The 23335-nt window shown below is 48.1% G+C and overlaps 1 protein-coding gene across 4 annotated transcripts in view; it reads right to left on the reverse strand.

The window, feature by feature from the left end:
- Nucleotides 1–23335, reverse strand: part of TAOK1 (TAO kinase 1) — a 68099-nt gene that overhangs the window by 17624 nt on the left and 27140 nt on the right. For all 4 annotated transcript variants that reach the window (XM_088657916.1, XM_035139109.3, XM_035139111.3 and 1 more), the window contains exons 2-11: nt 21769–21995; nt 19556–19627; nt 15151–15252; nt 12121–12166; nt 11339–11435; nt 9512–9625; nt 8458–8549; nt 7359–7452; nt 6854–6935; nt 5370–5537 (exon numbers count right to left, since the gene is read on the reverse strand). In XM_088657916.1, the coding sequence (XP_088514042.1) occupies nt 5370–5537; nt 6854–6935; nt 7359–7452; nt 8458–8549; nt 9512–9625; nt 11339–11435; nt 12121–12166; nt 15151–15252; nt 19556–19627; nt 21769–21900 (999 nt within the window). In that variant the 5' untranslated portion in view covers nt 21901–21995. The remainder of the gene's footprint in view (nt 1–5369; nt 5538–6853; nt 6936–7358; nt 7453–8457; nt 8550–9511; nt 9626–11338; nt 11436–12120; nt 12167–15150; nt 15253–19555; nt 19628–21768; nt 21996–23335) is intronic.

Raw genomic sequence — 23335 nt, forward strand, 5'->3', positions numbered from 1 at the left:
ATCTCCCCTAAATGCAGGGTAAAAGGGGAGAGAGACTGTTGTGATTGCCCTGCAGAATGAAGTTAAGACTAAGAAAGACCTTTCTTTTTCTCGGGAGCCGGCAGCCCAGAAAACCCAGTGAGCTGACCAGGATTTATAGTTAAATTTTATTTCTATCTTTATCTCTGGACTTTTTGGGAATTTTTTTTTGGTTTATATGCTTTTGAAATGTGAGTTCGAACTTTATTTTTAAGAATGCAGCCAGCTTGTTAAAATGGAGTCGAGAAAATAGACTGCGATCATATTCCACCCCATGTGACAAGTTTTGACCTTGACAGGACTGAACTATGTCAACAAAAAGGTACCCGCCTGAGTTTCAGCGGACTGTTTTGACCTTAATGTGGGAAACAAGAATAGAACTATGTCAAGAGGAGACACAACGGCTAGTGTTACAGCAACAATTCCAGATTGTGATGACAGAATATGATTTCCTAGAAGATGAAGCTTTTGAAACTGAAGAAGATGAATGTGAGAATGACAATGATGACGACTGTGATGATTTAACACAAAATGAAGCCCATCACGAAAAAAATGATGATTTTACTCTACAAAAAGTTGGATGGAGTGCCTCCCCTTCGAGGGGGGCACGACTGGATTTACTGGAACTCCAGAATGACCACAGGGAAGAAGGAAAAATTAAGCAGAGAAGAGAAGAAGCTCAGGGGTCTGATATGGAGGCCTGGATGGCAAAAGACTGCAAACAGGGGGTGGGGTGAAGGGAAAGTGAAGTGGTGATTGTAAGGATGGGTTAATAGGACTATAACTGGACTGCTGACTATGGAACTTGCTGGATTGGAGGGGTGGAGCAGGTACTCGGGGGGAGTAAGGTTAGTTTGGGAATAGTTATAGGTTTAAAAAGTGAATTGATTCTGGAAAAAGGTGAAAATATGGAGGCCTATAGAGGGGTAAAAATTAGGCACGGGAAGAAAAAATGGGAGTTTGATTTCTCAGTGATTGGACAATAGGCGAAAATGATAATAGTTTAAAAGTGGTATAAGATATAAAGGTGTATGTTATAAAATATGAACTATGAAACTGTTGAAGATGATAAATAAGGGAGGAAAACTGGGGAAGGGTGGGAGGGTGGGGAAGCCCACAAAATATGGTTTAACAATTATGAATTTAACAATTATGATGAATTTTTTTTTTGTCTTTTTTCCTTTTTGTCTTTTTTTTCCCTCTTCTCTTTTTTCTCTTTTTCTCTTTTTGTATTTTCTTTTTTTTTTTTTTGGTATGACAATAGATGGTTGGATGGATGAACTCCTGCGTACTTCCCTGGTTCACTGGAGCTCCCTGGTGGCAGGGGGGGGCTTGGGGGGCAGGGGAGGGGGAGGAGGACAGAAACCCAATCATAAAATGGACCACTTCTGACTGATCACCTGCGTGGGATACTTCTGTGGCAGGGGAGGACCCATGGAGGGGGGTGGGAAGAAGGTGGAAAAGGTGTTTATGTATGTACCATCTTTTGTAATTTGTAAAAACCAATAAAAATTATGTTAAAAAAAAAAACAAACAAACACCGTGTAGTTTCGCTCTGGCTGGGTCAACTTCCTGGAGAAGAAGGCACAGGGTCTCCACTCTCTGTTGGCGTCCACTTGCAACAAAATGGCGCCCACAGCTTTATCAGAAGCATCTGTCTCCACGCGTAGGGGTGCGTCCTGAACCACGTGGAACAGGTTCTGGTCTGAGGCGAACACCCTCTTGAGGCTTTCGAACGCTGCTTGCGCCTCTGGTGTCCACCTGAACTTCTGCTTGCCTCTCAGGCAGTCAGTGATGGGAGCCGTAACGCGAGAGAAGTTCTTGATGAACTTCCTGTAGAAGTTGGCGAAGCCTAGTAGGCGTTGGGCATCTTTGCGCGTCCTGGGGCTGTGCCAGTCCAGGATGGCCTGCACCTTGTCCTTGTCCATCGCCAGCCCCTTGTCTGACAGCTTGTAGCCCAGGAAGTCCACCTCCTTGGTGTGAAACTTGCACTTCTCCAGCTTCACATACAGGTGGTTCTCCTTCAGGCGCTGCAACACCTCCCTGACATCTTTCACATGCTGCACTGGGTCATCGGAGTAGATAAGGATGTCATCCAGGAAGACCAAGCATTTCCTGAAGAGGAGGGACCCCAGGACGTGGCGCATGAAGGCCTGGAAGCATGCTGAGCCCCCTTGCAACCCGAAGGGCATCACCAGATATTCAAAAGAGCCCAGAGGCGTGAACATCGTGGTTTTCCATTCATCGCCTTCCCGGATCCTGATCAAGTTGTACGCCCCCCTCAGGTCTAGCTTGGTGAAAATCTTGCCCCTGCGTGCCGCTGTCAGGAGATCATCCACTCTGGGCATGGGGAAAGCCACTGGCTCTGTCACTGAATTCAGCCGTCTAAAATCCACCACAAGACGGCGCTGTTGCGTGTCTTTCTTGTCCACCCAGAAGACCGGGCTGCCCCCTGCTGCCTTGCTTTCTCTGATGAACCCCCGCTTGAGGTTCTTGTCGATGAAAGCGCGCAGATCCTCCAGTTCCTGGTCTGACATGGCGTACAGCTTGGCTGGGGGTATAGTTGCCCCTGGCACCAGGTTGATCTGGCAGTCAAAAGGCCTGTGTGGGGGTAGGTGGTCGGACTCCGCTTCGCTGAAGACCTCCTGCAGGTCCCAGTACGGCTTGGGTATCGCCTCACCCCCTTTGATGTGCATGGTGGCCACCGTGGCTATCGGAGGCCCCTCCCCTGGTTGGTGCTGCATGCAATGTTCCAGGCAAAAGTCCGATCCAAAAGTGATGCATCTCTGGTGCCAACTGATGGAGGGGTCGTGGCGCGCCAGCCAGCTCATGCCCAAGACGATGGGGGGGTCTGAGATGGTTGTGACGTTGAATGCCAGTGTCTCTGAGTGCCTTCCCACCGTCATTCTCATGGGGGGGGTTGATGAGTGATGGCCCCTCCCAGCAGCTCTCTGCCGTCAATGGTTGCCACGTGCAGGGGAAAATCCAGCTGCAGAAGCTGGATCTGGTGCTCTTCTGCAAAGTTTCTCGAGAAGAAGTTGGCTGAGGCACCACTGTCAATTAGGGCGAGGACCGTCAGGGGATAGCCATTTGGGAGCGTGAGCGTCACTTCTAGAACCACTCCTGCTCTGGGAGGGGTGGGCTGGCTCTGCTCCTCTCTGTGCGGGTGGGTGGGCTGGGGCTGTTGTCTGCTGACTGTGCCTGGCTGCTGCCCCTTGTCTCCTGCAGCCAGGCTTTCCCGTTTCCCTGCTGTGGTGCTGCGTCAGTGGGGGAGGGCACAACCGTTCCCGCCTTTCCTTGCCACTCCCTGCGATGTGGGCAGTCTCTGACGAGATGCTGGGGGGAGTTGCAGAGAAAGCAATTCCCACCCCTTCCCTCCTTGCGTCTTGGCGCCGCTGGGGTTTGAAAAGCCCGCGCGCGCGCGCGCTATCAATCTGCATGGGTTCCTGGTCCTGACTGGCCCCAGGCGTGGCTTGAAAGGGTTGTTGGGGGAGTGGCTTCTCCTGCGACCGTGGGAACCAAGCCCGCTTTGCGCGCGTTGCTTGCTTGTCGCTCCACCGGGATTCCTGTCTCACCCCCACCGCCAGAGCCGCTTTGCTCAGCTGATCCATATTACTGGGCTTTGGACCTCTCGAGAGCTCATCCTTCACCTCCTCATGCAACCCCAAGTAGAACGCCGCTTGCATTGGGGGTGACTCTAGTTCCCACCCCAATCTGTGCACCAGCATGGTGAATTTCGCCCAATACGCGCGAACTGTCATATTTCCTTGGCGTAAATTATGAAGTTCCTCCTTAGTCTGGTCCATATGACTATCGGACGAATACATCGTTTTCAAACCTTCTAGAAATAGTTTGACATTCTTCATGCAAGGATTCTTTGTTGCGATTAACGGTCTTAGCCACTCCCTGGCTGCCCCGGTAAGGTGCTCCACAATAAACGCTACCCTGTGCTCATCATCAGGGAACTCAGCGTGGTGCAGCTCAAGAGCATACACAATCTCAGTCTCAAAGCCCTGATATTCCCTCGGGTCTCCATTGAACTTGCTTACTAGCGTCCCGGCTCTCCTTCCTGGCAGCACTTGGACTTGGGGTGCCCCTCCCGCCTTGTTTTTCTCTGCATCCAGCTTGTTTTGGAGGTCTACCGCCACCGCCCTTAATTCCTGCTCTCTTTCCTGTAGCGCTCTCACCTGTTCCGCAAGTTGTAGCCGGTCGTCCTGGACCTTCTTAGTCTCTTCTTTAGCTGCCTTCAATTCCCCCTGCGCCTGCAGCGACAGCTGCTGCAGTTCTTGCTGGGCTTGCTCCGCGATCTGCCGCCATCTCTCCGCCTCTGACACGCTCATCCCGGCAACTCCAAAGTAGCCCAAAAAGGATTAGGAGGTTGCTGTCACAGTGGCCGGAGTGGACTACTTCAGAGTAACGACGCTACGCAGCTCTGCATTTTATTCTTTTATTGGTGCTGCGTATTTACAGTGCTGAAGTCATTGCTATTTACACGGAGTGATGTGATCAGTCGGTTTCAGAACCTCCTAATGGCTTTTGGCGCGTCTTTCTCCAACACAAAAGCTTTGGCAGACCCATCCTCTTTCCCCTCCTCTTTCTGCGTAATTCCGGAGTTGGGGGGATGGGTCTCCCCCCCTTATTCGCCCCTTCCTGTCCCACCTGGGACCCTGGCTCCTCTACCTTGCCTGAGCCTCGGCCCCGACTTCCTGCTTCCCCACTGGCATCGGAACTCTCTCTGCTTTCCCTGTGCTCGGGGATGGGCTTGAACTCAGGAGGGGAGGGACTTCGCGATATCCCCTGTCCCTCACACTCTCTTTTCAAAAGTTACCAGAAAGGAATGTTCTGCTACAATTTTAAAACACGACCCTTGCAAACAAGCAGCACCTAACTGCTGCCATTCCAGGCATTGGCACAATCTTCACCGAACCTGGTGCCCTCCAAGTGTCTGGGATTACAAGTCCCTTTGGCTCCAGCACTGTGCTGCCTGGGGCTGATGGAAGCTGTGGTTGAAAACATCCAGAGAGCTCCAGGCTGCATGAAGGCTGTGCTAGCCGAACTGCAGCAGGAGGAAAGCCTTGTTGCATGATGGAAGGGAAGGCCGTGGCTTGACAACAGTTGAAATTCACAACCCTGTTTTCAGAGGGGAAGGGCAAGCCACTCACCCAAACTGCAGAGGGCAGTTTATGGTGGACATATCCCAAGATACAGGTTAAGCTCAGATGGAGATATATGAATGGGCTGCTGGGAAAGAGGACCGTGGTGGCCATGCCAGAAGCAAGCACCACGCAGTGATGAGTAAAAGGCTGGTGAAGAATTCCTCCCCACCCCCCAAGCCCAGCCTCTGCTTCTACCTCCTCTTCCTCCTGGGTTTCCACCGCGGGCCCGTTGTGCGCCTCCTGGAAGAGGAGTTTCTTCATCTTGCGATACTGAAGATTGTCCAGTTCTCTGACTGCATCCTTTGTTCTCTGGATCAGGTCTATTAACACTGTCTCAGGGCGCTCCCGGAGGACAAACACGTGCTGCAGCAGAAGACACAAGCGGGCAGGGGAGTGTCAGTGCCCTGTGACATCAGGCTCTGCCCACAAACCACAGCATGCCATGGCTGTGTTCTCCTGGACTGGGAAAAGATGTAGGTGCTGACTGCAGAGCTGGTCTGGCAAGGCTTCCGTCAGTCTGAAGCCCAGGGAATCCCTTGGCCTGGCAAAGGCTTGTGGGAAGCTGCATGCAGAAGTGCTCAACTGGAGGGTCCCAGGCAGAGAGACCCAGCACTCGAGCTCCAGCATGTTTACTCCCTGTTTAGATAAAAGCTCACCACCACCAGAAACTCTTAGCTATGATTCTATGACTTAGGATGTCTGGAAGCGCAATATTGCGCTGGGTCAGTCCATAAAGGAAAAAGAACCTCAGGGAGCAGCTGATGGCAGAGACCACGACCCAGGTAAGCCACTGCCAGTTGGAGCAGCTTCAGGATAAGGCAGCTCCATGGGCTTTGCTTAAAAATAAATGTAAATAGAGAAAGCATATTTGCAGTGAAAAAGAACTACCATCAATAGTGAACAACACACACACACCCGCCCCGGTTGCTGCTGTCTCTCAGCAGAGCAAATGAAGTTAGATCTACAGGGAAGATGGGAAAGAGAAACAGAATGGCCTTTTCAAAGCAGCAGGCAACTTGTACACAATCTGTGTCAGGGGAAGGAAAAACATGGGAGCGGTAAGATGGGAAGCCTGCTTGCACGCGTGTGTGGTGGTGGTGGGGAATATATATATATATAGAAAAGAAACACACACGTGATGTAAATAGATGAAGAGGGAAAAGGTAGATCGTTTGTTAACTAACATGTAATAGGTATTCACACAACTCAAAGGTGTAAGGAGGTCGTGTACTGGTATCCAGATATGAAGATGGGAAGCCCCAAGAATGAGAGGCCTGACAAGTTTGCTAAGAGGATGGATGGAGGAATGTTGAAAGGTTAACTTACAAGGCTCAGAGTGCTGACCATCAGGTCACAAAATAGCCAGGTTCTGCTAGGCTTTGGGAGAAAATGATACAGTGGAACCTTGGTTTATGAACACCTCTGTTTACGAATTTTTGGTTTACGAACGCCGCGGACCCATCTGGAACGGCTTAATCCATTTTCCATTACTTTCAATGGGAAAGTTCGCTTCAGTTTATGAACAGACTTCCGGAACCAATTGTGTTCATAAACCGAGGTACCACTGTATGTGAAAACCATGGAAAGACAAGACTGAAAGCGTAACTGACACATGCGATTCTAATATTGGGGGGGAGGGGGGTTGCTGACAGATGAAGAATAAAGAAAGCCAAGCAAACCTTCAGGAGCTCCTCCGATGTAGGCCTGTCTTGGGGGATTTTCTGGAGGCAAGAATCTACAAAGTTTCGAAAATAATCAGACCTATAAGGGGTAAGGGAAAACAGAGGTTTTAAACTATTGTTTAGTCAAGGATCAGGTTGCCCCCCTCCCAGGCCTTTCCAGACTTAACAGTTCAGCTTAAACACAGTGGGGCACAGCAGCCTTTTTCGCCCATGTCAACACATCACATGCACAGGATCATCAGAGGAAACACAGCAGCCGGGACTGAGGGACCAGAAGCCACTGCAGGAGAGGCAACCGCCCACTATTACAATTCAACATGGCAAATGCTGCTCTCATGCAAACATTGCTGTGATGGATCTAACAAATTTTATTTTTGCTCAAAAAAATAAATAAATCACCAAAGTGCGCACTTATAAACCCATTTAGGTACACTGATTCCGAAACCCAGACAAGTGACCCCAAAACATGTTGCTACCTCTCCTCCTTCGGCCATTCACTCACCATTCATTGGACTGGAGTGTAGGGGATTCATTCTGCGCTATGTGATATAAGGCACTCATTGCGTTCATATTAAACAAGGGAGGCTTCCTTTCCGCTGCACAGAAAGAAAAAAGTGTTTGCTTAATGGAGGGGGGGGAAGCAACTGGTGGCGCCCCAGCCGGCCTGTGCCTGATCCTTCACAGAACCAGGTGGAACGAGGTCACTTGCACCTGCCAACCCCTCCCGCCCCTCACTGCAGCAGAGGTGGAAATGCCATGACTGTTGCACTTTCAATGGCCAAGTGAGCCCCCCAAATGCCAAAGGGGTCGAGGGGGGGGGGGTGTTTCTCCAAACTGATGGATGTTTTGCACAGCCCTACCACTGACATATCTGCTTTCTACCAAATCCTTTTATTAAAGCCACCTAAGAAATCACTGTCTCTTATGTCAGAAAGTTCTGCAGTTTAACTAGAAGCTGTGTGGAACCCTAACCCCAAATTCTAAAAATATGAATGAGGAAAGTTTCTTTCTGTTCCCCTCCACCACCACAATTCATGAACTTCTCCAACTTATCTTTTCTTTTTAAAAGACCCACACTCCATTTTTTTCCGCCAAAGGGGGAAAATGCTCCAGCCCTTGATCGACTTTGGTTGCTTCTTTTTCTATCTTTCCCAGTTCCAAAATCTTCTTTTTTTAGATTGGTCAACACATAATTTAGCATCAGTGCTGCTGAAATACAGGAGGCCTCATCACTACTGGCATTCTGCTGGCTCTCAAAGACATACCTGTTTAGACTGCAATCCCTTTGATTTCCTGACCTGAACATCCTCATCTAATCTTTTAAACTGCTTTAATTATTATGCTGCTTTAGTGGTTTGTTTTATTGGACAGTTTAATTATGGGTGCTTTTTAATGTTTTGATGATATTGTTTTGTTGTGTATTTTAGTTCTGTGGGGATATATTTCTGTAATTGGTTTTACACTTATAAAACCACTTAGAAGCCATTTTGGCAAGCAAGCAGTATATTATTATTATTATTATTAGTAGTAGTAGTAGTAGTAAGAAATGTACAACTTTTGACGGGGAGAAGTCAGAGCTCAAACAGGCGGACATGGCCTACCTAATTCAATACACGTTATCCCAAGTGACCACACGTCAACTTTACCATCATATTGCCCTTCATCCATGGCTAAAATCACTTCCGGGGCCATCCTGAAGAGAGAAAAATTAAGGTGCTTAGCAGATCCACTCACCAAAATCCTTGACCATTTCTGTCTTGCTCTTTAGGATGAAGACTTAACACTGACTACTAACCAACACTAACTAGCCTGAGGTGTAGAGAAAACAATACAGGATATAAGTATATCTAGAGGCCTGGGGTCCCAAGGATGCTACGTAGTTGCTTGAGGAAACCCAGTATGTGGTGGGAACACAAGCAGGGCTGAGGGCTCCTGAAATGGCAGAGCAGGGAGAGAGAGAGAACGTATGTCTCGCATGTGGGTGTGCTCTTATCATCCTCTCCCTCTACATCATTTTCTTGAGTCACTTAATCTTCACCAGGAGAAGGGAAAGGAGAAACCAGGATGGGCCAGAGAAAGATGCAATGGCAACTGGGTGTCCCTTGGGACTGGTAGGGTGGAAGGCAGGATGACTGACATCAGGTGGAGCCAATGGCAGGTGGAGCTGACTGGCTGTAAGTAAGAAAGCAGGCAGGTGGGGCAGAGGCCCTCTTCTCATGTGCTCACACCTACGGTACCTCTACCTTAAGGGGAAGGGCTGTAGCTCAGTGGAAGAGCATCTGCTCTGCCTGCAGAAAGTCCCAAGTTCAATTCCCAGCATCTCCAGGTAAGAGAGAGACCTCCCTGCTTGAAACTCTGGAGACCTGCTGCCAATCAGTAGGGGACAATGCTGAGTTAGGTCTTACTCAGTATAAGGCTGCTTCCTATGTTCCTATCCAGTCTTCATAAGCTATTTCAGGAAGCACTAAAGGGGGATGGTGTGCTGGCAAGTGGGAAACGACTCCTTGCCCAGACTCCAATATTTACACCCTGGAATGACAGACCTGGCACTGAAGTGATCTCCTTTCCAGCCCACTTTAAGGGTCACCCACTTTAAGACCATTCACTGCAAAACATTAACTCCCACAGCAATGCCAATGCTGAAGCCTTCCTTACCAATATGGTGTCCCCACAAACGAATTGGCAGGAGATGCTATGGAAGCAGATCCAAAGTCAGCGAGTTTCACCTGGCCTGGTTCCGTCAGTAGGATGTTTCCTGCCTTGATATCTCTGGGGAACAAATAGAAGTCAACATGCCATACTTGTTTGCTGGCCCCAACACAGGAACAGCCTGCTGCCCCGCCCCCCTTCATGGATCTTGTAGGACTACAACACCCAACATCCCACACCTGCTGGGACTTGCGAGTTGTAGTGCAAAGCATTTGGAGGGCACCATGTTGGCTACCCCTGCCATGAAGAGAATACATACAAACACAGCTGTAGGGGGGGAAGGAAGGAAGGAAGGAAGGAAGGAAGGAAGGAAGGAAGGAAGGAAGGAAGGAAGGAAGGAAGGAAGGAAGGGCTAGCATCACCCCAAAACATCTAGGGAAGATGAACCAACACAGTGGCAAGGGGGCGTGAGCGCCAGCGTGCTCCACTAACTGCAATCCTGCCCCCAACAAAAGAACCAACGAACCCATCCTGTGTCCACCCTGCTGTGGAGCCTCAAATAAAACCATGGGGTGGCAGGCTTCCTGTTGGAGCATCTGGTTGGCCACTGTGAGGGTGTTGAACTAGACAGGTTGCCATTCGCCTGGCGCAGGACATGGGCTCATGCCCTTCAAAGTCACCGCAGGTTCAGGCTGCCAGTAAAGCTTGGAGGGTCATACCTAAGTAAATTATACTCAAAGCAGACTGACCTGAAATTAAAAGCCCTGGGCGAGTCACACCTAGACATTTCAATGGTCTATTCTAATGAGGATGACTAACTCTGGATACAACTTAAGTGTGTTTCGTGTTTATTTTCTGATAAACCAACCCCTTGTTTACACTGATCAGCCTGGACACAGATCCAGCTCCAAGAGCCTTCTGGCAGTTGCCACATTGCGAGAAGTGAAACTACAGTGTGAAGTGAGAGCCAGTGTGGTGTAGTGGTTAAGAGCAGTAGACTCGTAATCTGGGGAACCGGGTTTGCGTCTCCGCTCCTCCACATGCAGCTGCTTGGTGACCTTGGGCTAGTCGCACTTCTCTGGAGTCTCTCAGCCCCTCACCTCACAGAGTGTTTGTTGTGGGGGAGGAGGGGAAAGGATATTGTTAGCCGCTTTGAGACTCCTTCGGGTAGTGATAAAGCGGGATATCAAATCCAAACTCTTCTTCTTCTCTTCTACAGGGAACCAGGCAGAGGGCCTTCTTGGTACTGGCACCCACCCTGTGGAATACCCTCCCATCAGGTGTCAAGGAGATGAGAAATTATATAACATTTAGGAAACATCAGAAGGCAGCCCTGTATAGCGAAGCTTTTTAAGGTTTAATGTTTTACTTTGTTTTTATATATGCTGGAAGCCACCCAGAGTGGCTGGGGTAACCCAGTCAGATGGGCAAAGTACAAATATATCATCATCATCATCATCAAAACTGCAGCTCCTCAAATCTGCCTGATGTACTGAAGAAAGTTGGGTTGGTTTTTTAATCACCTTATTTGCTTAAATGTTTGAGAAAGGCAGTGGTAGTTGGGGGTCTTTAGAGCACCTCATGAAGACTCTAGATCTGCATTGGGGTTTTTTAACACATAACACACAGTGACCTGTACACAAATGTACCCCCATACTGTGTATGTGTCTGCCCTATTAAGTCAAGTTATCACTGCATGTTCTCTGTACACCTGACGAAGAAAGAGGGAAAGCCACCCCATTTAGAAAACCACAAGCTTTTTGCCCAGAAAAACCATAAACACAGGTTAAGTTCAAGCGGGCACCACTGGTGATGTCGTGTGGAAGAACTTACCTATGGATCATGTTGTGAGAATGCAAGTATGCTAAACCTTGGAGAGCACCGTGGGTAATTGCAGCAATTTCCAGCTCTTGCAATGGCTTTTTATGGACTTGAGGAAAGAGAAACTCAGTTAGCAAAACAGGAAGGGCACAGGCTGAATATGCACGGTGCTGACTTGACGAGGCCCATTAAGGTAGGCGACAACACAGAGACGGCCAGGTGGATTTGGGAACAAGACAGTCTGCAGTGTGCCCTGAGATGAACTCAAGAGCTGATACAAGTTACTTTATTGCCTGTGTTTCCCCAAATATCAGTTTGACAATCGGCATCCAATCTGTCAAACACATCACAAGCCTCCACAAACGAACAAATGAGCAAAAAGGTTGTAAAAGGTTAGCCTCTCCCCAGCCACTATCAGGGGTTCTCAAATAACAGCAGCACAATGAAAGCTCAACTTGCTTCATCAGGCTACTACAAGGAAGCATCCAGCATTTTAAGAAGGTAGACAATTAGGTTAGCGGTGGGCCTTGCCCCCTTACAAAATCATTTTGTGGGTTACATCCCTTTGCTGAGCAGCACCAGGCAGGGTCAAAGACTCTACGTAATCAAATAGGGAGAAGTTGCCTGATTGGGGAAGGGACCGGTGAGAGGGAAGCAGCAGAAAAAGACCATCAAGTTTTGAAAAATTGGCTCTATAAAATACACCTAATGGGGCATTCCAGGGGATCTCCCTTTCCCTCCCTTTCACACAGCATGGGGTCACCTGGCAATCAAAGGGACTGAGAGGAACATACCTTCTAATAAATCTGATGCTGATCCTAAACAGTATTCCATAACAAGCTGTATAGGACAGAAGGGGGGGGGAGTGTTAGTAAGCGCTTCAAATGGCAAGGGTGGCACCCCCAATGCCCTGAAACAGGGTTTCATGCCAACCTGCTCCTCAGACAGAACCCCACCACCCCCATATTCCTCAACAGGCGGTCCATTAGCTTTCTTTGGACCAACCCTCCCCAGTCTTTCCCCACGGCTTCTGTACAGGGTAGCCATACAGAGGCAGCCTGTCTCCACCACCAAGTTTCCCTCAAGGTGTCCCAAAGAAATATGTCAGCAGGGCCCCGACTGTCAACCTCCGATGATTGGGAGGAGCCCTTGCCCACCTGTCCATTTGACTGAGGAACAACATTGCCAAAGTTTTAAAGTATCTCACGAAAGGCACGTCTATCCTGATCTTCAGGAACATGGCCCCTCTCTCTCCTCATGTTGATTGCTATTTATTTCATTTGTGCTTCATAGCTGCCTCCTATGAGGCATCCTGAACTCATTTCCAGGATTTATATGCACAGTTACATGCATAGAAAATCAACTGCATATATAAAAATAATTCTAAAAAAAACCCACCCAGTTATAAACATAAGAACAGTTTAAAAGAACAAAAACACATAGATAAAATCCACTCCATCCCCAAGACAGACACCAACTGGGATAAAGATTTCAGAAGCTTGTCAAAAGGGGAGGTGTCTTTTGCAGAGAAGGTTCCTGTGGGATCCTCATCAGAAGAGCATTCCAAAGGGCAGGTGCCACCACAATGAAGGCCCAGTTTCAAGACTGTGCAGAATGGAGCTCCCGATAGGAAGAGACCTGCGAGATGCCCACTCCTGCCAAGCACAGTGAATTGTTGGGTGTGTAAGGGAGGTATCCTAGCCCCAAGCTGATACTTTTTATTTATTAAATTTATATCTCAGGATCCTGCTCTTATGCTTGGGGTCCTGCTTGCATCTGATTGGCCCCTGTGAGAACAGGATGCTGGATCTGACGGGCCATTGACCTGCTCCAGCCAGGCTCTTCTTCGGGTCTTACCTTTTGTGCCAAAGGAGCCCAGGGCTCCACTAACCCTAGAAGGCAGGCTTATGCCACACCAAAGGTCCTTCCCAGCCTTTCTGCACAATGCCTTTGTTCAGTGGAGATTCTGGGGACTGAAACTGGGGCTTTCAACATGCAAAGCTTCTGCCCTGCAGTCTGAGCTGTGCCTACCCACCCGAATCCAAGTGTTCTATAGTGGGACTTCCTCTCCGAGGGACATCACAGACACAGGGATGCCAGCAACTGACTTCTGTTCTCAAAAGAAGAGGCTTATAATTTGGGTTTTGCACAAGTTGTCCCCTTTCCGTCAAAGCTGAGAGAACACATTTCTGCATTTCTTGTAGGATTTAAAATTTCAGAGGAATCAATAAATCTCCTATCACGCAGGCAGGGCATTATAACTAGAAATTCAGTCCAAATGGGAGAGAGAAAACTTCAAAGGCTATTTATTGGCTTAAGAGGGCAAGAAACCAGCTGAAAGTTTGGTCTCGTACTTGTGTCACATGGGATTTAGTCAATCATCCAGAAGGCTCACTCACTGGCAGCCAGCTCCAGCAGATGTTTATGTAGAATTAAGACCCACTAATTTTCCGGGGTGTGTGTGTGTGTGTGTGTGTTACTTCCAAATAAGTAAGCAACTGGACTGCAACTGTGTGAGAGCCATGTTGGAGGATGACTTAAAAGCTGCTTCCACATTTGCTTAAATTTGAACAAGGGCTAAAGGGGCACTTTGGACTGGAGGTTTCTAGACACACCCGCCCTGGCATGTTAGCATCCCAGAGCCTGAAAGTGAAGCTAGAATGATGGTTTTATGGGGCATTGTGTAGAGCACAGGTGGGGAAATATCTGCAGCCTTCCAGAGATTGCTGGAATCCCATCAACCCTGACCACTGTCCATTCTGACTTTGGGAGCAGGGAGTCCAGAGACATCTGGAGGGCCACAAGCTTTGGGAAGCCCATAAAAATACCACAAAGGCCTTCCATATTGCAATTCTCAATAAAGAGTGGCCAAGAACTGGCCAAAAGCTAAAGAAATATTACATGAGCAATCTATACAACAGAGCAAATGTCTTATGCCGCTTCAGTTAGAACAAACCCTTCTCATGAATGCCATAAATCTCATCAAAGCTTTGATGCTGCGTTTTGTTTTCAAGAGAGATGCCTGGTATGATAGGAATCTTGCTGGAGCTTTGAGTCTCAAGCAAGAGTAGAAGCAGGGAATGAGTTTGATGATAAAACTGGGCAAGGGGGTAAAATAAAAGGTACACAGCTATCTTCAATATACGGGGTCAGAATTTTCACAAACCAAGGGCATTGGACGACAAGAGTATTGCCTCAATAATCCAGTCAATGCCTGCTGGACAAAGAAGTTTACAGAAGCTCAAAAGATCATAAGAGACTGCCTTAATGCCATATATACCCAGGTGGTCACTTCGTTCTGCAGGAGAGTTCCGCCTTAAGTCCCCAAAATATCAGAAGTTGGGTCTACAGTAACTCAGAGCAGGGCTTTTAGTGCGGCAGCCCCAAGTTCTGCAGAATGGCATGCCTGTAGAGAAATGACAGGCACCCGCTATCTGAACAATTGAAGATGTTTTTGTTTCAACAAGCTGTCCCAGCTGAATAAGTCAGTCCCTTCCGTGGATGCTCATTTTGTATTGTTTTTAAAATGTACCTTTAGTTGTCTTTTTGCACTGTTTTTAAAACTCACAGCTGTTTGTATGGTGTGTCTGTAAATCACCTTCAGATATATGTACAGTAAATGACAATTCATACATTCATTCAATAGCAATAGTAACAAACTTTCAGGAGGTAACAACTGGGAAAAGGCAAGTGCTGGCGAAGTGTGTTGATTCAATACCCTAAGCCAGCAGACACACATTTGCTTTTTACACAGCTCAAAACACACACACACACACACACACACACACACACACTCCACAAAGGGAGAGGAAAGATGCGCTTACCCATGCTGTATGCTCCCGCAAATAGCAGCCTTTGTATTCTATACTGTTTGGATGTTTAATTCTTTGTAGGAACTTGACTTCTTTAATGATATCCTGCCATTTCTACAAAAGGGAGAGAGAAAAGGAAAAAGTCAAGCTTTACAGATGAGAGAAAATGCTTTTGGGGAATCGGAGACAGAGGGCAGGTATGATCTGACCAGGACAAATACATAAGCAGAGGACTAAGAAGATCAGAAGTAACAAGGCGGAGGAACAGCCACATTCCTAATCAGCCACCAGCTGCCCTTCTCCATTCAGGAACAAGATTCACTTAAGGCTTTATGTTGCCCCTATCAGCTGACCCTTATAAACTTAAGTTAAAACTTATTTATCCCTGTTTCAACCCATATTTCAAACTGCCTTTCCTACTGACCCCCACTACTGAACCACAGGGTAGGGAACTTCTTCTTTTTTTAGCCCAAGGGCTGCATTCCTTTATGGGTAACCTTATTTGGGGGGGGGGAGAGACCATTTGCCAGTGGTGGGCAGGGCCAGAGGCAAACCAGGACAGAGCAACGGATGCAACCCTCTCCTCGGGAGAGCAGCCTACAATTCAGTCGGGCAAATGTCAGAGGTTGCTTCGCCCACACGTCTTTCCATCCTCCATCCAGGCGAACGCCACTGAGGGCACAGAGCAATGCCAGTGAGGGGTGTATCCTAGGGAGACGCCCAACAAAGAGGCCTGGCAGTTGCCACCCACCCCACCCCCAGGCCTGAGGTCCCCAACCACTGTGTTCCAACTTTCTTTGCACAAGTAGCCCCCTAATGCAGCTGCTGACGGAGGACAGAAACAGTGATTTGCCACATGGAAAGACAAGCATTACTCTGCTGCACCAAGCGCTCTTGCCTAAGCAGGAGTGTTGTGGCACAGATGGAATTCGGAGGAATTCAGTCCTCTGATCAGCCACATTGGCCCATGGGGAAAAATTGACACACAGAGAGGGAGCTCTCCTTCATCAGAAGAATTTAAGCACAGGTTGGACAGCCACATGCAAGTGACACTTCAGCTCAGTGGCCCCTGGGGGGTAATGGGACTGCTTGGGGGTGCACTAAGAGGCAAGGGGGTGGCAGGGGGGAGCTAGAGGTTTATATGACTCTCAGGTTTTGAAAAGCTGAGATCACTAGACCAAGTGTGCAGTTCGAAAGCACGTCAAAGTGCAAGTAGATAAACAGGTACCGCTCTGGCGGGAAGGTAAACGGCATTTCCGTGCACTGCTTTGGTTCGCCAGAAGCTTAGAAATGCTGGCCACATGACCCGGAAGCTGTCTGCGGACAAACGCTGGCTCCCTCGGCCTATAGAGTGAGATGAGGTCCAGTGCTGAGGGCCTTCTGGCGGTTCCCTCGCTGCAAAAAGCCAAGTTGCAGGGAACCAGGCAGAGGGCCTTCTCGGCAATGGCACCCACCCTGTAGAACACCCTCCCATCAGATGTCAAAGAGAAAAACAACTACGAGACTTTTAGAAGACATCTGAAGGCAGCCCTGTTTAGGGAAGCTTTTAATGTTTAATAGATTATTGTATTTTAATATCTGGCTGGGGAAACCCAGCCAGATGGGCGGGGCATAAATATATTATTCTTAGCGTGCAACCCCAGAGTTGTCCGCGACTGGACCTACTAACAGTCAGGGGTACCTTTACCTTTATTATCTTCCTTAATGGGTTGTGCAACCTGCTATTCTGAATATTTCTTTTTATAGGGTAGGGGGCACTGGGGATGAGTTTATGGAGCCAACGGGGGGGGGGGAGTCCAAAGAAGTTTAGGAACCACTGCTTTAGCTGATCCTGAACTGAGCTGGTGTGTGAGTAATAGATGACCTCCAACTCTTAGGATGGCATGATGATTAAATGTAACTGCAACTTAAGCTGCCTTCTCTTTCGGCAAGAGAGGAGCAATCTAGAAAGAGTTTTTAAACTGTGTTTTTCAAAACAGACACACACACCCGCCCACTGGAGACAATCCAGCCTTATTTCTGAAGCGGACACCATGTGCTTCATTCATGTGAAGGGAGTATTTATAGCCCAATAGTAATTAAATCAGCAGGATGAGGAACAGGTATAAATTAGACTTTCACCATTGCACGGTTAAACAAGACGCACAAGGCTTCAGGAACAGAATAAAAATGGAATGCGGGAGGCTGGTGTGGGGAAAACAGAGAAAGGACTCCTAGTTCTGCAGTATCTCAAGGCACAGGTAGGAGAATGACCACTAAAAGGCATCTTTACATGGCAGCCAGGCCTCCTACTCTACATTCACCCTGAAGCGTTCAGCACCGGGGCAAGTTCAGAGCGGGATGTGGTTGTTTTGTTTTTTTTTGTTTAAAAAATACAAGTCCTCACAGCTCAATTAGGATGCTGTTGTGCAAACCCCCTGCTGGTTGCTGACCCTCCATGTCACACACCTCTGCTTTTCTCCCTCCTCCTCCTGCAGTGATCACTAAGCCTCAGAAGCTGTACTTAACAGCCGAATGGGCTTTTGATGTGCCAGGCTTTGGGCACAAGGCCAGCAAGAAGCAGCAACTAGGCTGTTCTGCCCTGGCCTCCTGCCCTCACCAAGCCTCGGAGCCTGCTGGTACCTGGGCTCTTCCTTTGCTGTTCTGAAAACATGTTCAGTTATTCCATAATGGGGAAAAAATGGTTTAACAATAACTGATCTTTGGTGCACAGGATGCGCCCCCATTCTACTGACAGTCCTGAATAAATAGCTCTGTTCTGTTAAGGCTGAAGTGGGAAACCTCAGGCCCTGCACCTCACCAGCCCTGTTTAGCACCCTCCTTGAGTGTTTTTGTCTAGCTGGACTTTGTCCTTGAACACTGATAATGCATCTTGCTTGTCTGGGCAGAGGACGGAGGGTGTGTATGAGCATGTGTAGAAAGCAGCCTATGGTTCAAAAGTAGAAGTTTACATTTGCAGCTCCACCAACGTTTGCTTCTGGCACCACCCACCACCACCACGTGCCCCCCTCCCAGATGATTTCCATAAAGGGAATGCAGCCCTTAGGCTGAAAAGCAGGGTTCTTGAAACACAGCATAATATTAATCTCCACATGACCTTTCAAACATGAAACTAAAGGGTCTTCAGCCAAGGATCTAGAACTCAAGCGGATCTAGGGTTGCCAGGAGAGTGGGTGACATTCCTAACCTCCAAGGCTTGCTCTTGCTGGTAGCACTCAAAGCTGACCTTAATCTGCCTGGCCTGCAATTTTCCCACGCTCACACCGTTTCCCCACTGTATCTTTCTGAAGTTCCTTGGGATGGATTTGTTCAAAGCAAAGAGCCAGGAAGGGAGAGAGGAGCTTCTGCTTGATCTACCTTTGATTAAATTCTGCAGGCAAGCAAGCTCTGCTGTCTGAGCTGGTGCCTCTGCTGCATTCATGTCTCCCATTCCTAGCAAGTTTTCTTTAGCTAGCTAGCCAGGCGATGGGGCTTTGGGTGTTTTGTTTTGTTTTTAAGCAGAATTTTAGAATGGAATGTCAAAGGCCAAAGAGGAAAGCCAACGTGCGCTTAAGTCAAAATACCACAGCGCTAGGTTCATTTCAGCTTTCGCTATTGATGTTATAATAACATGCATTTTGCAGAGAGAGGCCCTTTTTAGGTTGTAGGACAGCTGATCAGTCCCCGGCTAAGTCAACACGGAGTAGCAACAAGACTCAAGAAATCCCTGGAGCATCTCTTGCGGCACTTCTTTCCAACTTCATCACTAAGGCTGCAATCTGGAAGGATAGGGTTATGCCTACAAATAAAGCTTCCCTGAATGGCATTCAACTGATCTCCAAGAATCCCAGCTCCTGCTTGGGTTTTTGAAAGCATACTTCTACTCTTCATGATTGCAGATATAAAGTTTAAAGACAGGGGAAAGAAAGGACCTCTTAAAGGCTCAGGGAGGAGGGCAGGAAAATGTTTCTTGTGTTCAGGGAAAGAACAATCTTTTCCACACTTAATCTCTCTGGCTCCCTCTTCAGAATTCCAAACACCGCAGGCCCCTCACCTGCTGCCTACCAATTCCTGAAGCCGTATTCCCCTCCCCTTCTAGCACAGACTGAATTTTCCCACTGTGATAGAGTCCCTAGAGACAATGAATACTCAAAGATACTGGTTACTACTGCTCTTTATATTTGCTTTGTATATTCATTCTGTGTGCAGTTCAACTAGTCAAGTGTTGTAGGGAACATTCTGAGGAAAGAACCCTGAGGAGTTCCTGTCACCCCCAATGGTTGCAAAGCTTAAACCAGCATCACCCCGGACAACATGTTACTGCTGCTAATGGGAGTTGTAGTCCAAAACCTGTGAAGGGCACCAGGTTGGCAGAGACCGGCTTGAATGAACTCACGTCAGCAGATGCAGCACAACCATTCACAAACACCTCACGTACCTCATTGGATTGCTTCCCACTGTAAGACATTTTCTTGATGGCCACCACTTCATTGGTGCGCACATCATGTGCCTGCAATGTACAAAAAAAAAACAATAACCACAACGCTGTCAGCAATTATTCTGCTAGCAGAAGATCCTACCAAATTGAAATCCAACATGTCAGGACTCAAACCCACAGTAGGTCTTGAAGCTGGAACATGGGGATGTTGGGGAACAGATTGTAGTCGGCACCCAGCACTGGTCAGAGGAAGGGAGCTGCTGGGAGCTTCCCAGTGAAAAAGTCTCTGAGCTGTGCACTAGAGCAAGCAAGGCAAGCAAGACTTCTTGAATTCTGCTCACTTCCCAGCCTAAGCAGCAAGCTCTTTGCTGTTGCTGCTGCCAGTGCTGGGGATAGACTGACTCCCTTTGTCCCTGCGAGGATCCAGAACTGACAGCCCGCCATTTGGGAACCCCCTCTTGACCACAGGTGCCAATCAAGCAGCCCCAGCATGGCCCTGGACCTCTGCAGGTGTGTCACACAATTAAAGCCTCCATGGGCAAAGCACACGACTACTGTCTCTGGCAATGACACCCCCTGGACAAGGTGAGGAAGTGGGCTTGGCCTGGCAAGTAACCAGAAAGGACCAAAATGTGAAATGCCATTTATCGCAGGGCAAACACAAGAATCTGCATTACTGGCAGACTCCACACAGTCTGAGTACTAACATGACGTAATGGCTGGGCAAATACCCTGTTTATGAGCCAGGGGGTGGGGAACCAGTTTTGATTTGGTGGAAGAACAGGGCTCAGTTAGAAGGAGCAAGGGAAGGTGCTGGAAAAGACTGTTCAACCTTTTTGTCTGATTTGCTTAGCTCCTCATTCAAAATCAACATGATTAGCAGAAGCCGCAAAAAGAGAAGAAAGCTTGAGGGGGTCTGAGGCCAGAATGGATCCTGTAACCCTAATTTTTTATGCCTGTATCCCTAATCTTATTAGGGATTTAAGCCTCCTATGCATCCTTCTTGGGAGGAAACGGACCATTCCAAGGCTTCTCTCAAATTCCAAAAGCTGGATGACGAAAGGGACATGGGGCTAAGAATTTAGGAGGACTCAGAAGTCCAGCCTTTTGTGTGTGCATGTTTGCCTTGTCAAACTGCAAAGCCTCAAGAACAGCCTGAGTCAGATTCCAGGTCACTTGGTTCAGAGCTTGCACGACCTCCCTCAGGAACACACGCCGCAGTGCTCTAGCAAGTGCAAGAAGTTTGCAGGGGGGGGGGGGCTGACAATTCCCAGCTGTGTTCCACAATGCCACACTGACAATAGATGCCACACTGACAATGGATGCCAGTACGCAGCCTTGCAAAGCATCTCCACTTCCACACAACACACTTTTGTTAGGTCCGCTATTGTTCCAGGGAGGCCCTCCTTGTCCCCGACAAGGACACTGGAGTTGAGTACTAATAGCCTCAATGACAAACCTCTAATTCAAGACGAACCGGAAACAAAGCAAAGCCCTCACTATCCCTGCTCCCGTGACATGGGTCACACAGAAGACACACACACCTCCCGATTGCACTCGTCAAGGCCTCCATGGCTTGAGCCAGCTGTGTGCATGCACCCAGTCTTTCTGACAGGCAAAGCTATAGTGCCCCCCACCCCAGAGCACCTTAGTAAACATGGGATTAGTCTACATGGGCTTTTTTTGCTATTCTAGCCCTTAAATAATATGCAGACCCTCTGAGGGGAGCTCTACCCAACAACTAAAGAGGGAGGCAAATGAATTAAGAGCTGTGCAAAAGAAGCAGGTGCAGGAGAAGAATAACTCAGCATCTGAATAACTCAGTATTAATGAAGATACAGGCAGTGGCAGAGTAAGAAGTCAATGGGCCCTTAGTGTGCATAAAAACTTAAGGAGAGCCCTGCTGGATCAGGCCAGTGGCCCATCTACTCCAGCATCCTGTTCTCATAGTGGCCAATCAAATGCCTGTGGGAAGCCCACAAGCAGGACCTGAGCACACAAGAGAGAGTGCTCTCCGCTCCTGCAGTTTCCAGCAACAGGCATTCAGAAGAATTATTGCTTCTGACTGTAGAGGCAATGCACAACCATCATTAATGTTCATTAGTGGTGCCATGTGAGGCAAGTGACACCTTGCGGTTGCCAATACCTAGCTGTGAGTTTATTCTTTTCCATGTGCCCCACAGCACCTCCATGCCCAACCCCAGCTCTCTTACAAAATAAACAGCTCCAAAGCTTCCATGGCCGATCTCTCGGAGATCCGTGAAGAGCTTCTCTGGGTCTTCTTTGAAGAAGAGCTCTGCAATCTCGGGGTCCTTCAGGCTGCCCGCTCGGCTGGTGGATGGCATTCTGCTGGGCAGTTAGCCAACCGACTATCTGGGTTTAAAGTGCCACCTCGACCCTGGGCTCATCTGTATGAATGGAGCCTTTTCAGCATGGATCACTGCAAGGATACAGGGGAGAGAAAAGGCAGCAAGTTACAGGAAGGGAAATCAAAATACAGGTACCACCAAATCCTCGGCCAACCGCTGCAGCACTGCAAAGGTTCTCTTTGCACAAGGCGTCCACTTCAAGCTGCAGTCCACGTTGCAAGGTGCTCTCAGGGGAAGGAGATCCTGAATGCCACCAAATTGTGTTTATGCAGGACTCCAAAGCAGGCACTCCTGTTTATTTACTAAATTTATGTCCCACCCTTCGTCCAGGCAGCAACACTGTATCATTGTCCTGTAGGCTATTCAGAGACTGGGCTCAGGAGCTCCCACAATGCACAGCAAACAAACCGGGCTCTTCCTCTTTAAGGGTCACACATGGAAGTCCAAGGTGCCTTGGCTAGCATCTCTATGGAGGATCTGCAGTAGTAGGGCTGGAAAGCCAGAGGGAGAATTGATGAGTTGCTGTCAGTCAAAGCAGACAATCTTGGGCTAGTGATCAATGGTCTGACTCTGCCCAAGTGGCGGATGTCTACTTTTCAATGCATGCTGCTTCTCCCAAAATAACAGCAAATTAGAACAGCACTTGCATACCGTGTTTCTCATATTATAAGACACGTCTTATATTTATTTTTTCCTCAAAAAAACACACTATGGCTTATTTTCAAGGGATGTCTTATTTTTTTCCTCCTCCTCCTGCCGCAGCTGGCATTGCTGCTGCGCCTATCACTATGTCTTATTTTCGGGGTATGGCTTATATTCCTGGATTGCTTAAAAATCCTGCCATGGCTTATTTTATGGGTATGTCTTAAAATATGAGAAACAGGGTAGATCAGGCATGCCTAGATCTACCTAGATGGATTACACAATTAAAACTCATACGCAACTAGATCTTCAACACTGTAACTGTATTCCCAGTACCACATCAGATCAGCAAGCCCTGTTTCTATAGCAATGGAGGCAGAAATGTAGAAACTGTGCAGTCAAATCTGACAGATCTTTAAGACCTTCATCTCTACCCACTCCTTCATATGCATATTCACATTCTTGCTAGCCAAACATAAAAAAGATAATGTCAGAACCCATTTCAAGAGGAATTAACCCCATGATTTCATATAAAATTGGGGAGGGGAGATTCCAAACAGAAAACAATTGCTAATTCTCCAAGGGCAGCAACCGAACTCCTACAATGGACTTTACAGCAATTTCCAAACCCAGCCAATATTGCAAGTGTCTAGAAACCACCACACCACCCTTTTAGTCTACCCCTACCTAAAGCCTTCTCCCTGGCTTTTTAAGTTATTGGGCCGGGGTGGAGAAATTCAGGTCCCTGAGGGCCAAATGCAGCCCTCCA

The sequence above is a fragment of the Zootoca vivipara genome, chromosome 14 (genome assembly GCF_965207765.1).
Source record: "Zootoca vivipara chromosome 14, rZooViv2.hap1.1, whole genome shotgun sequence".
NCBI classification, from domain to species: domain Eukaryota; kingdom Metazoa; phylum Chordata; class Lepidosauria; order Squamata; family Lacertidae; genus Zootoca; species Zootoca vivipara.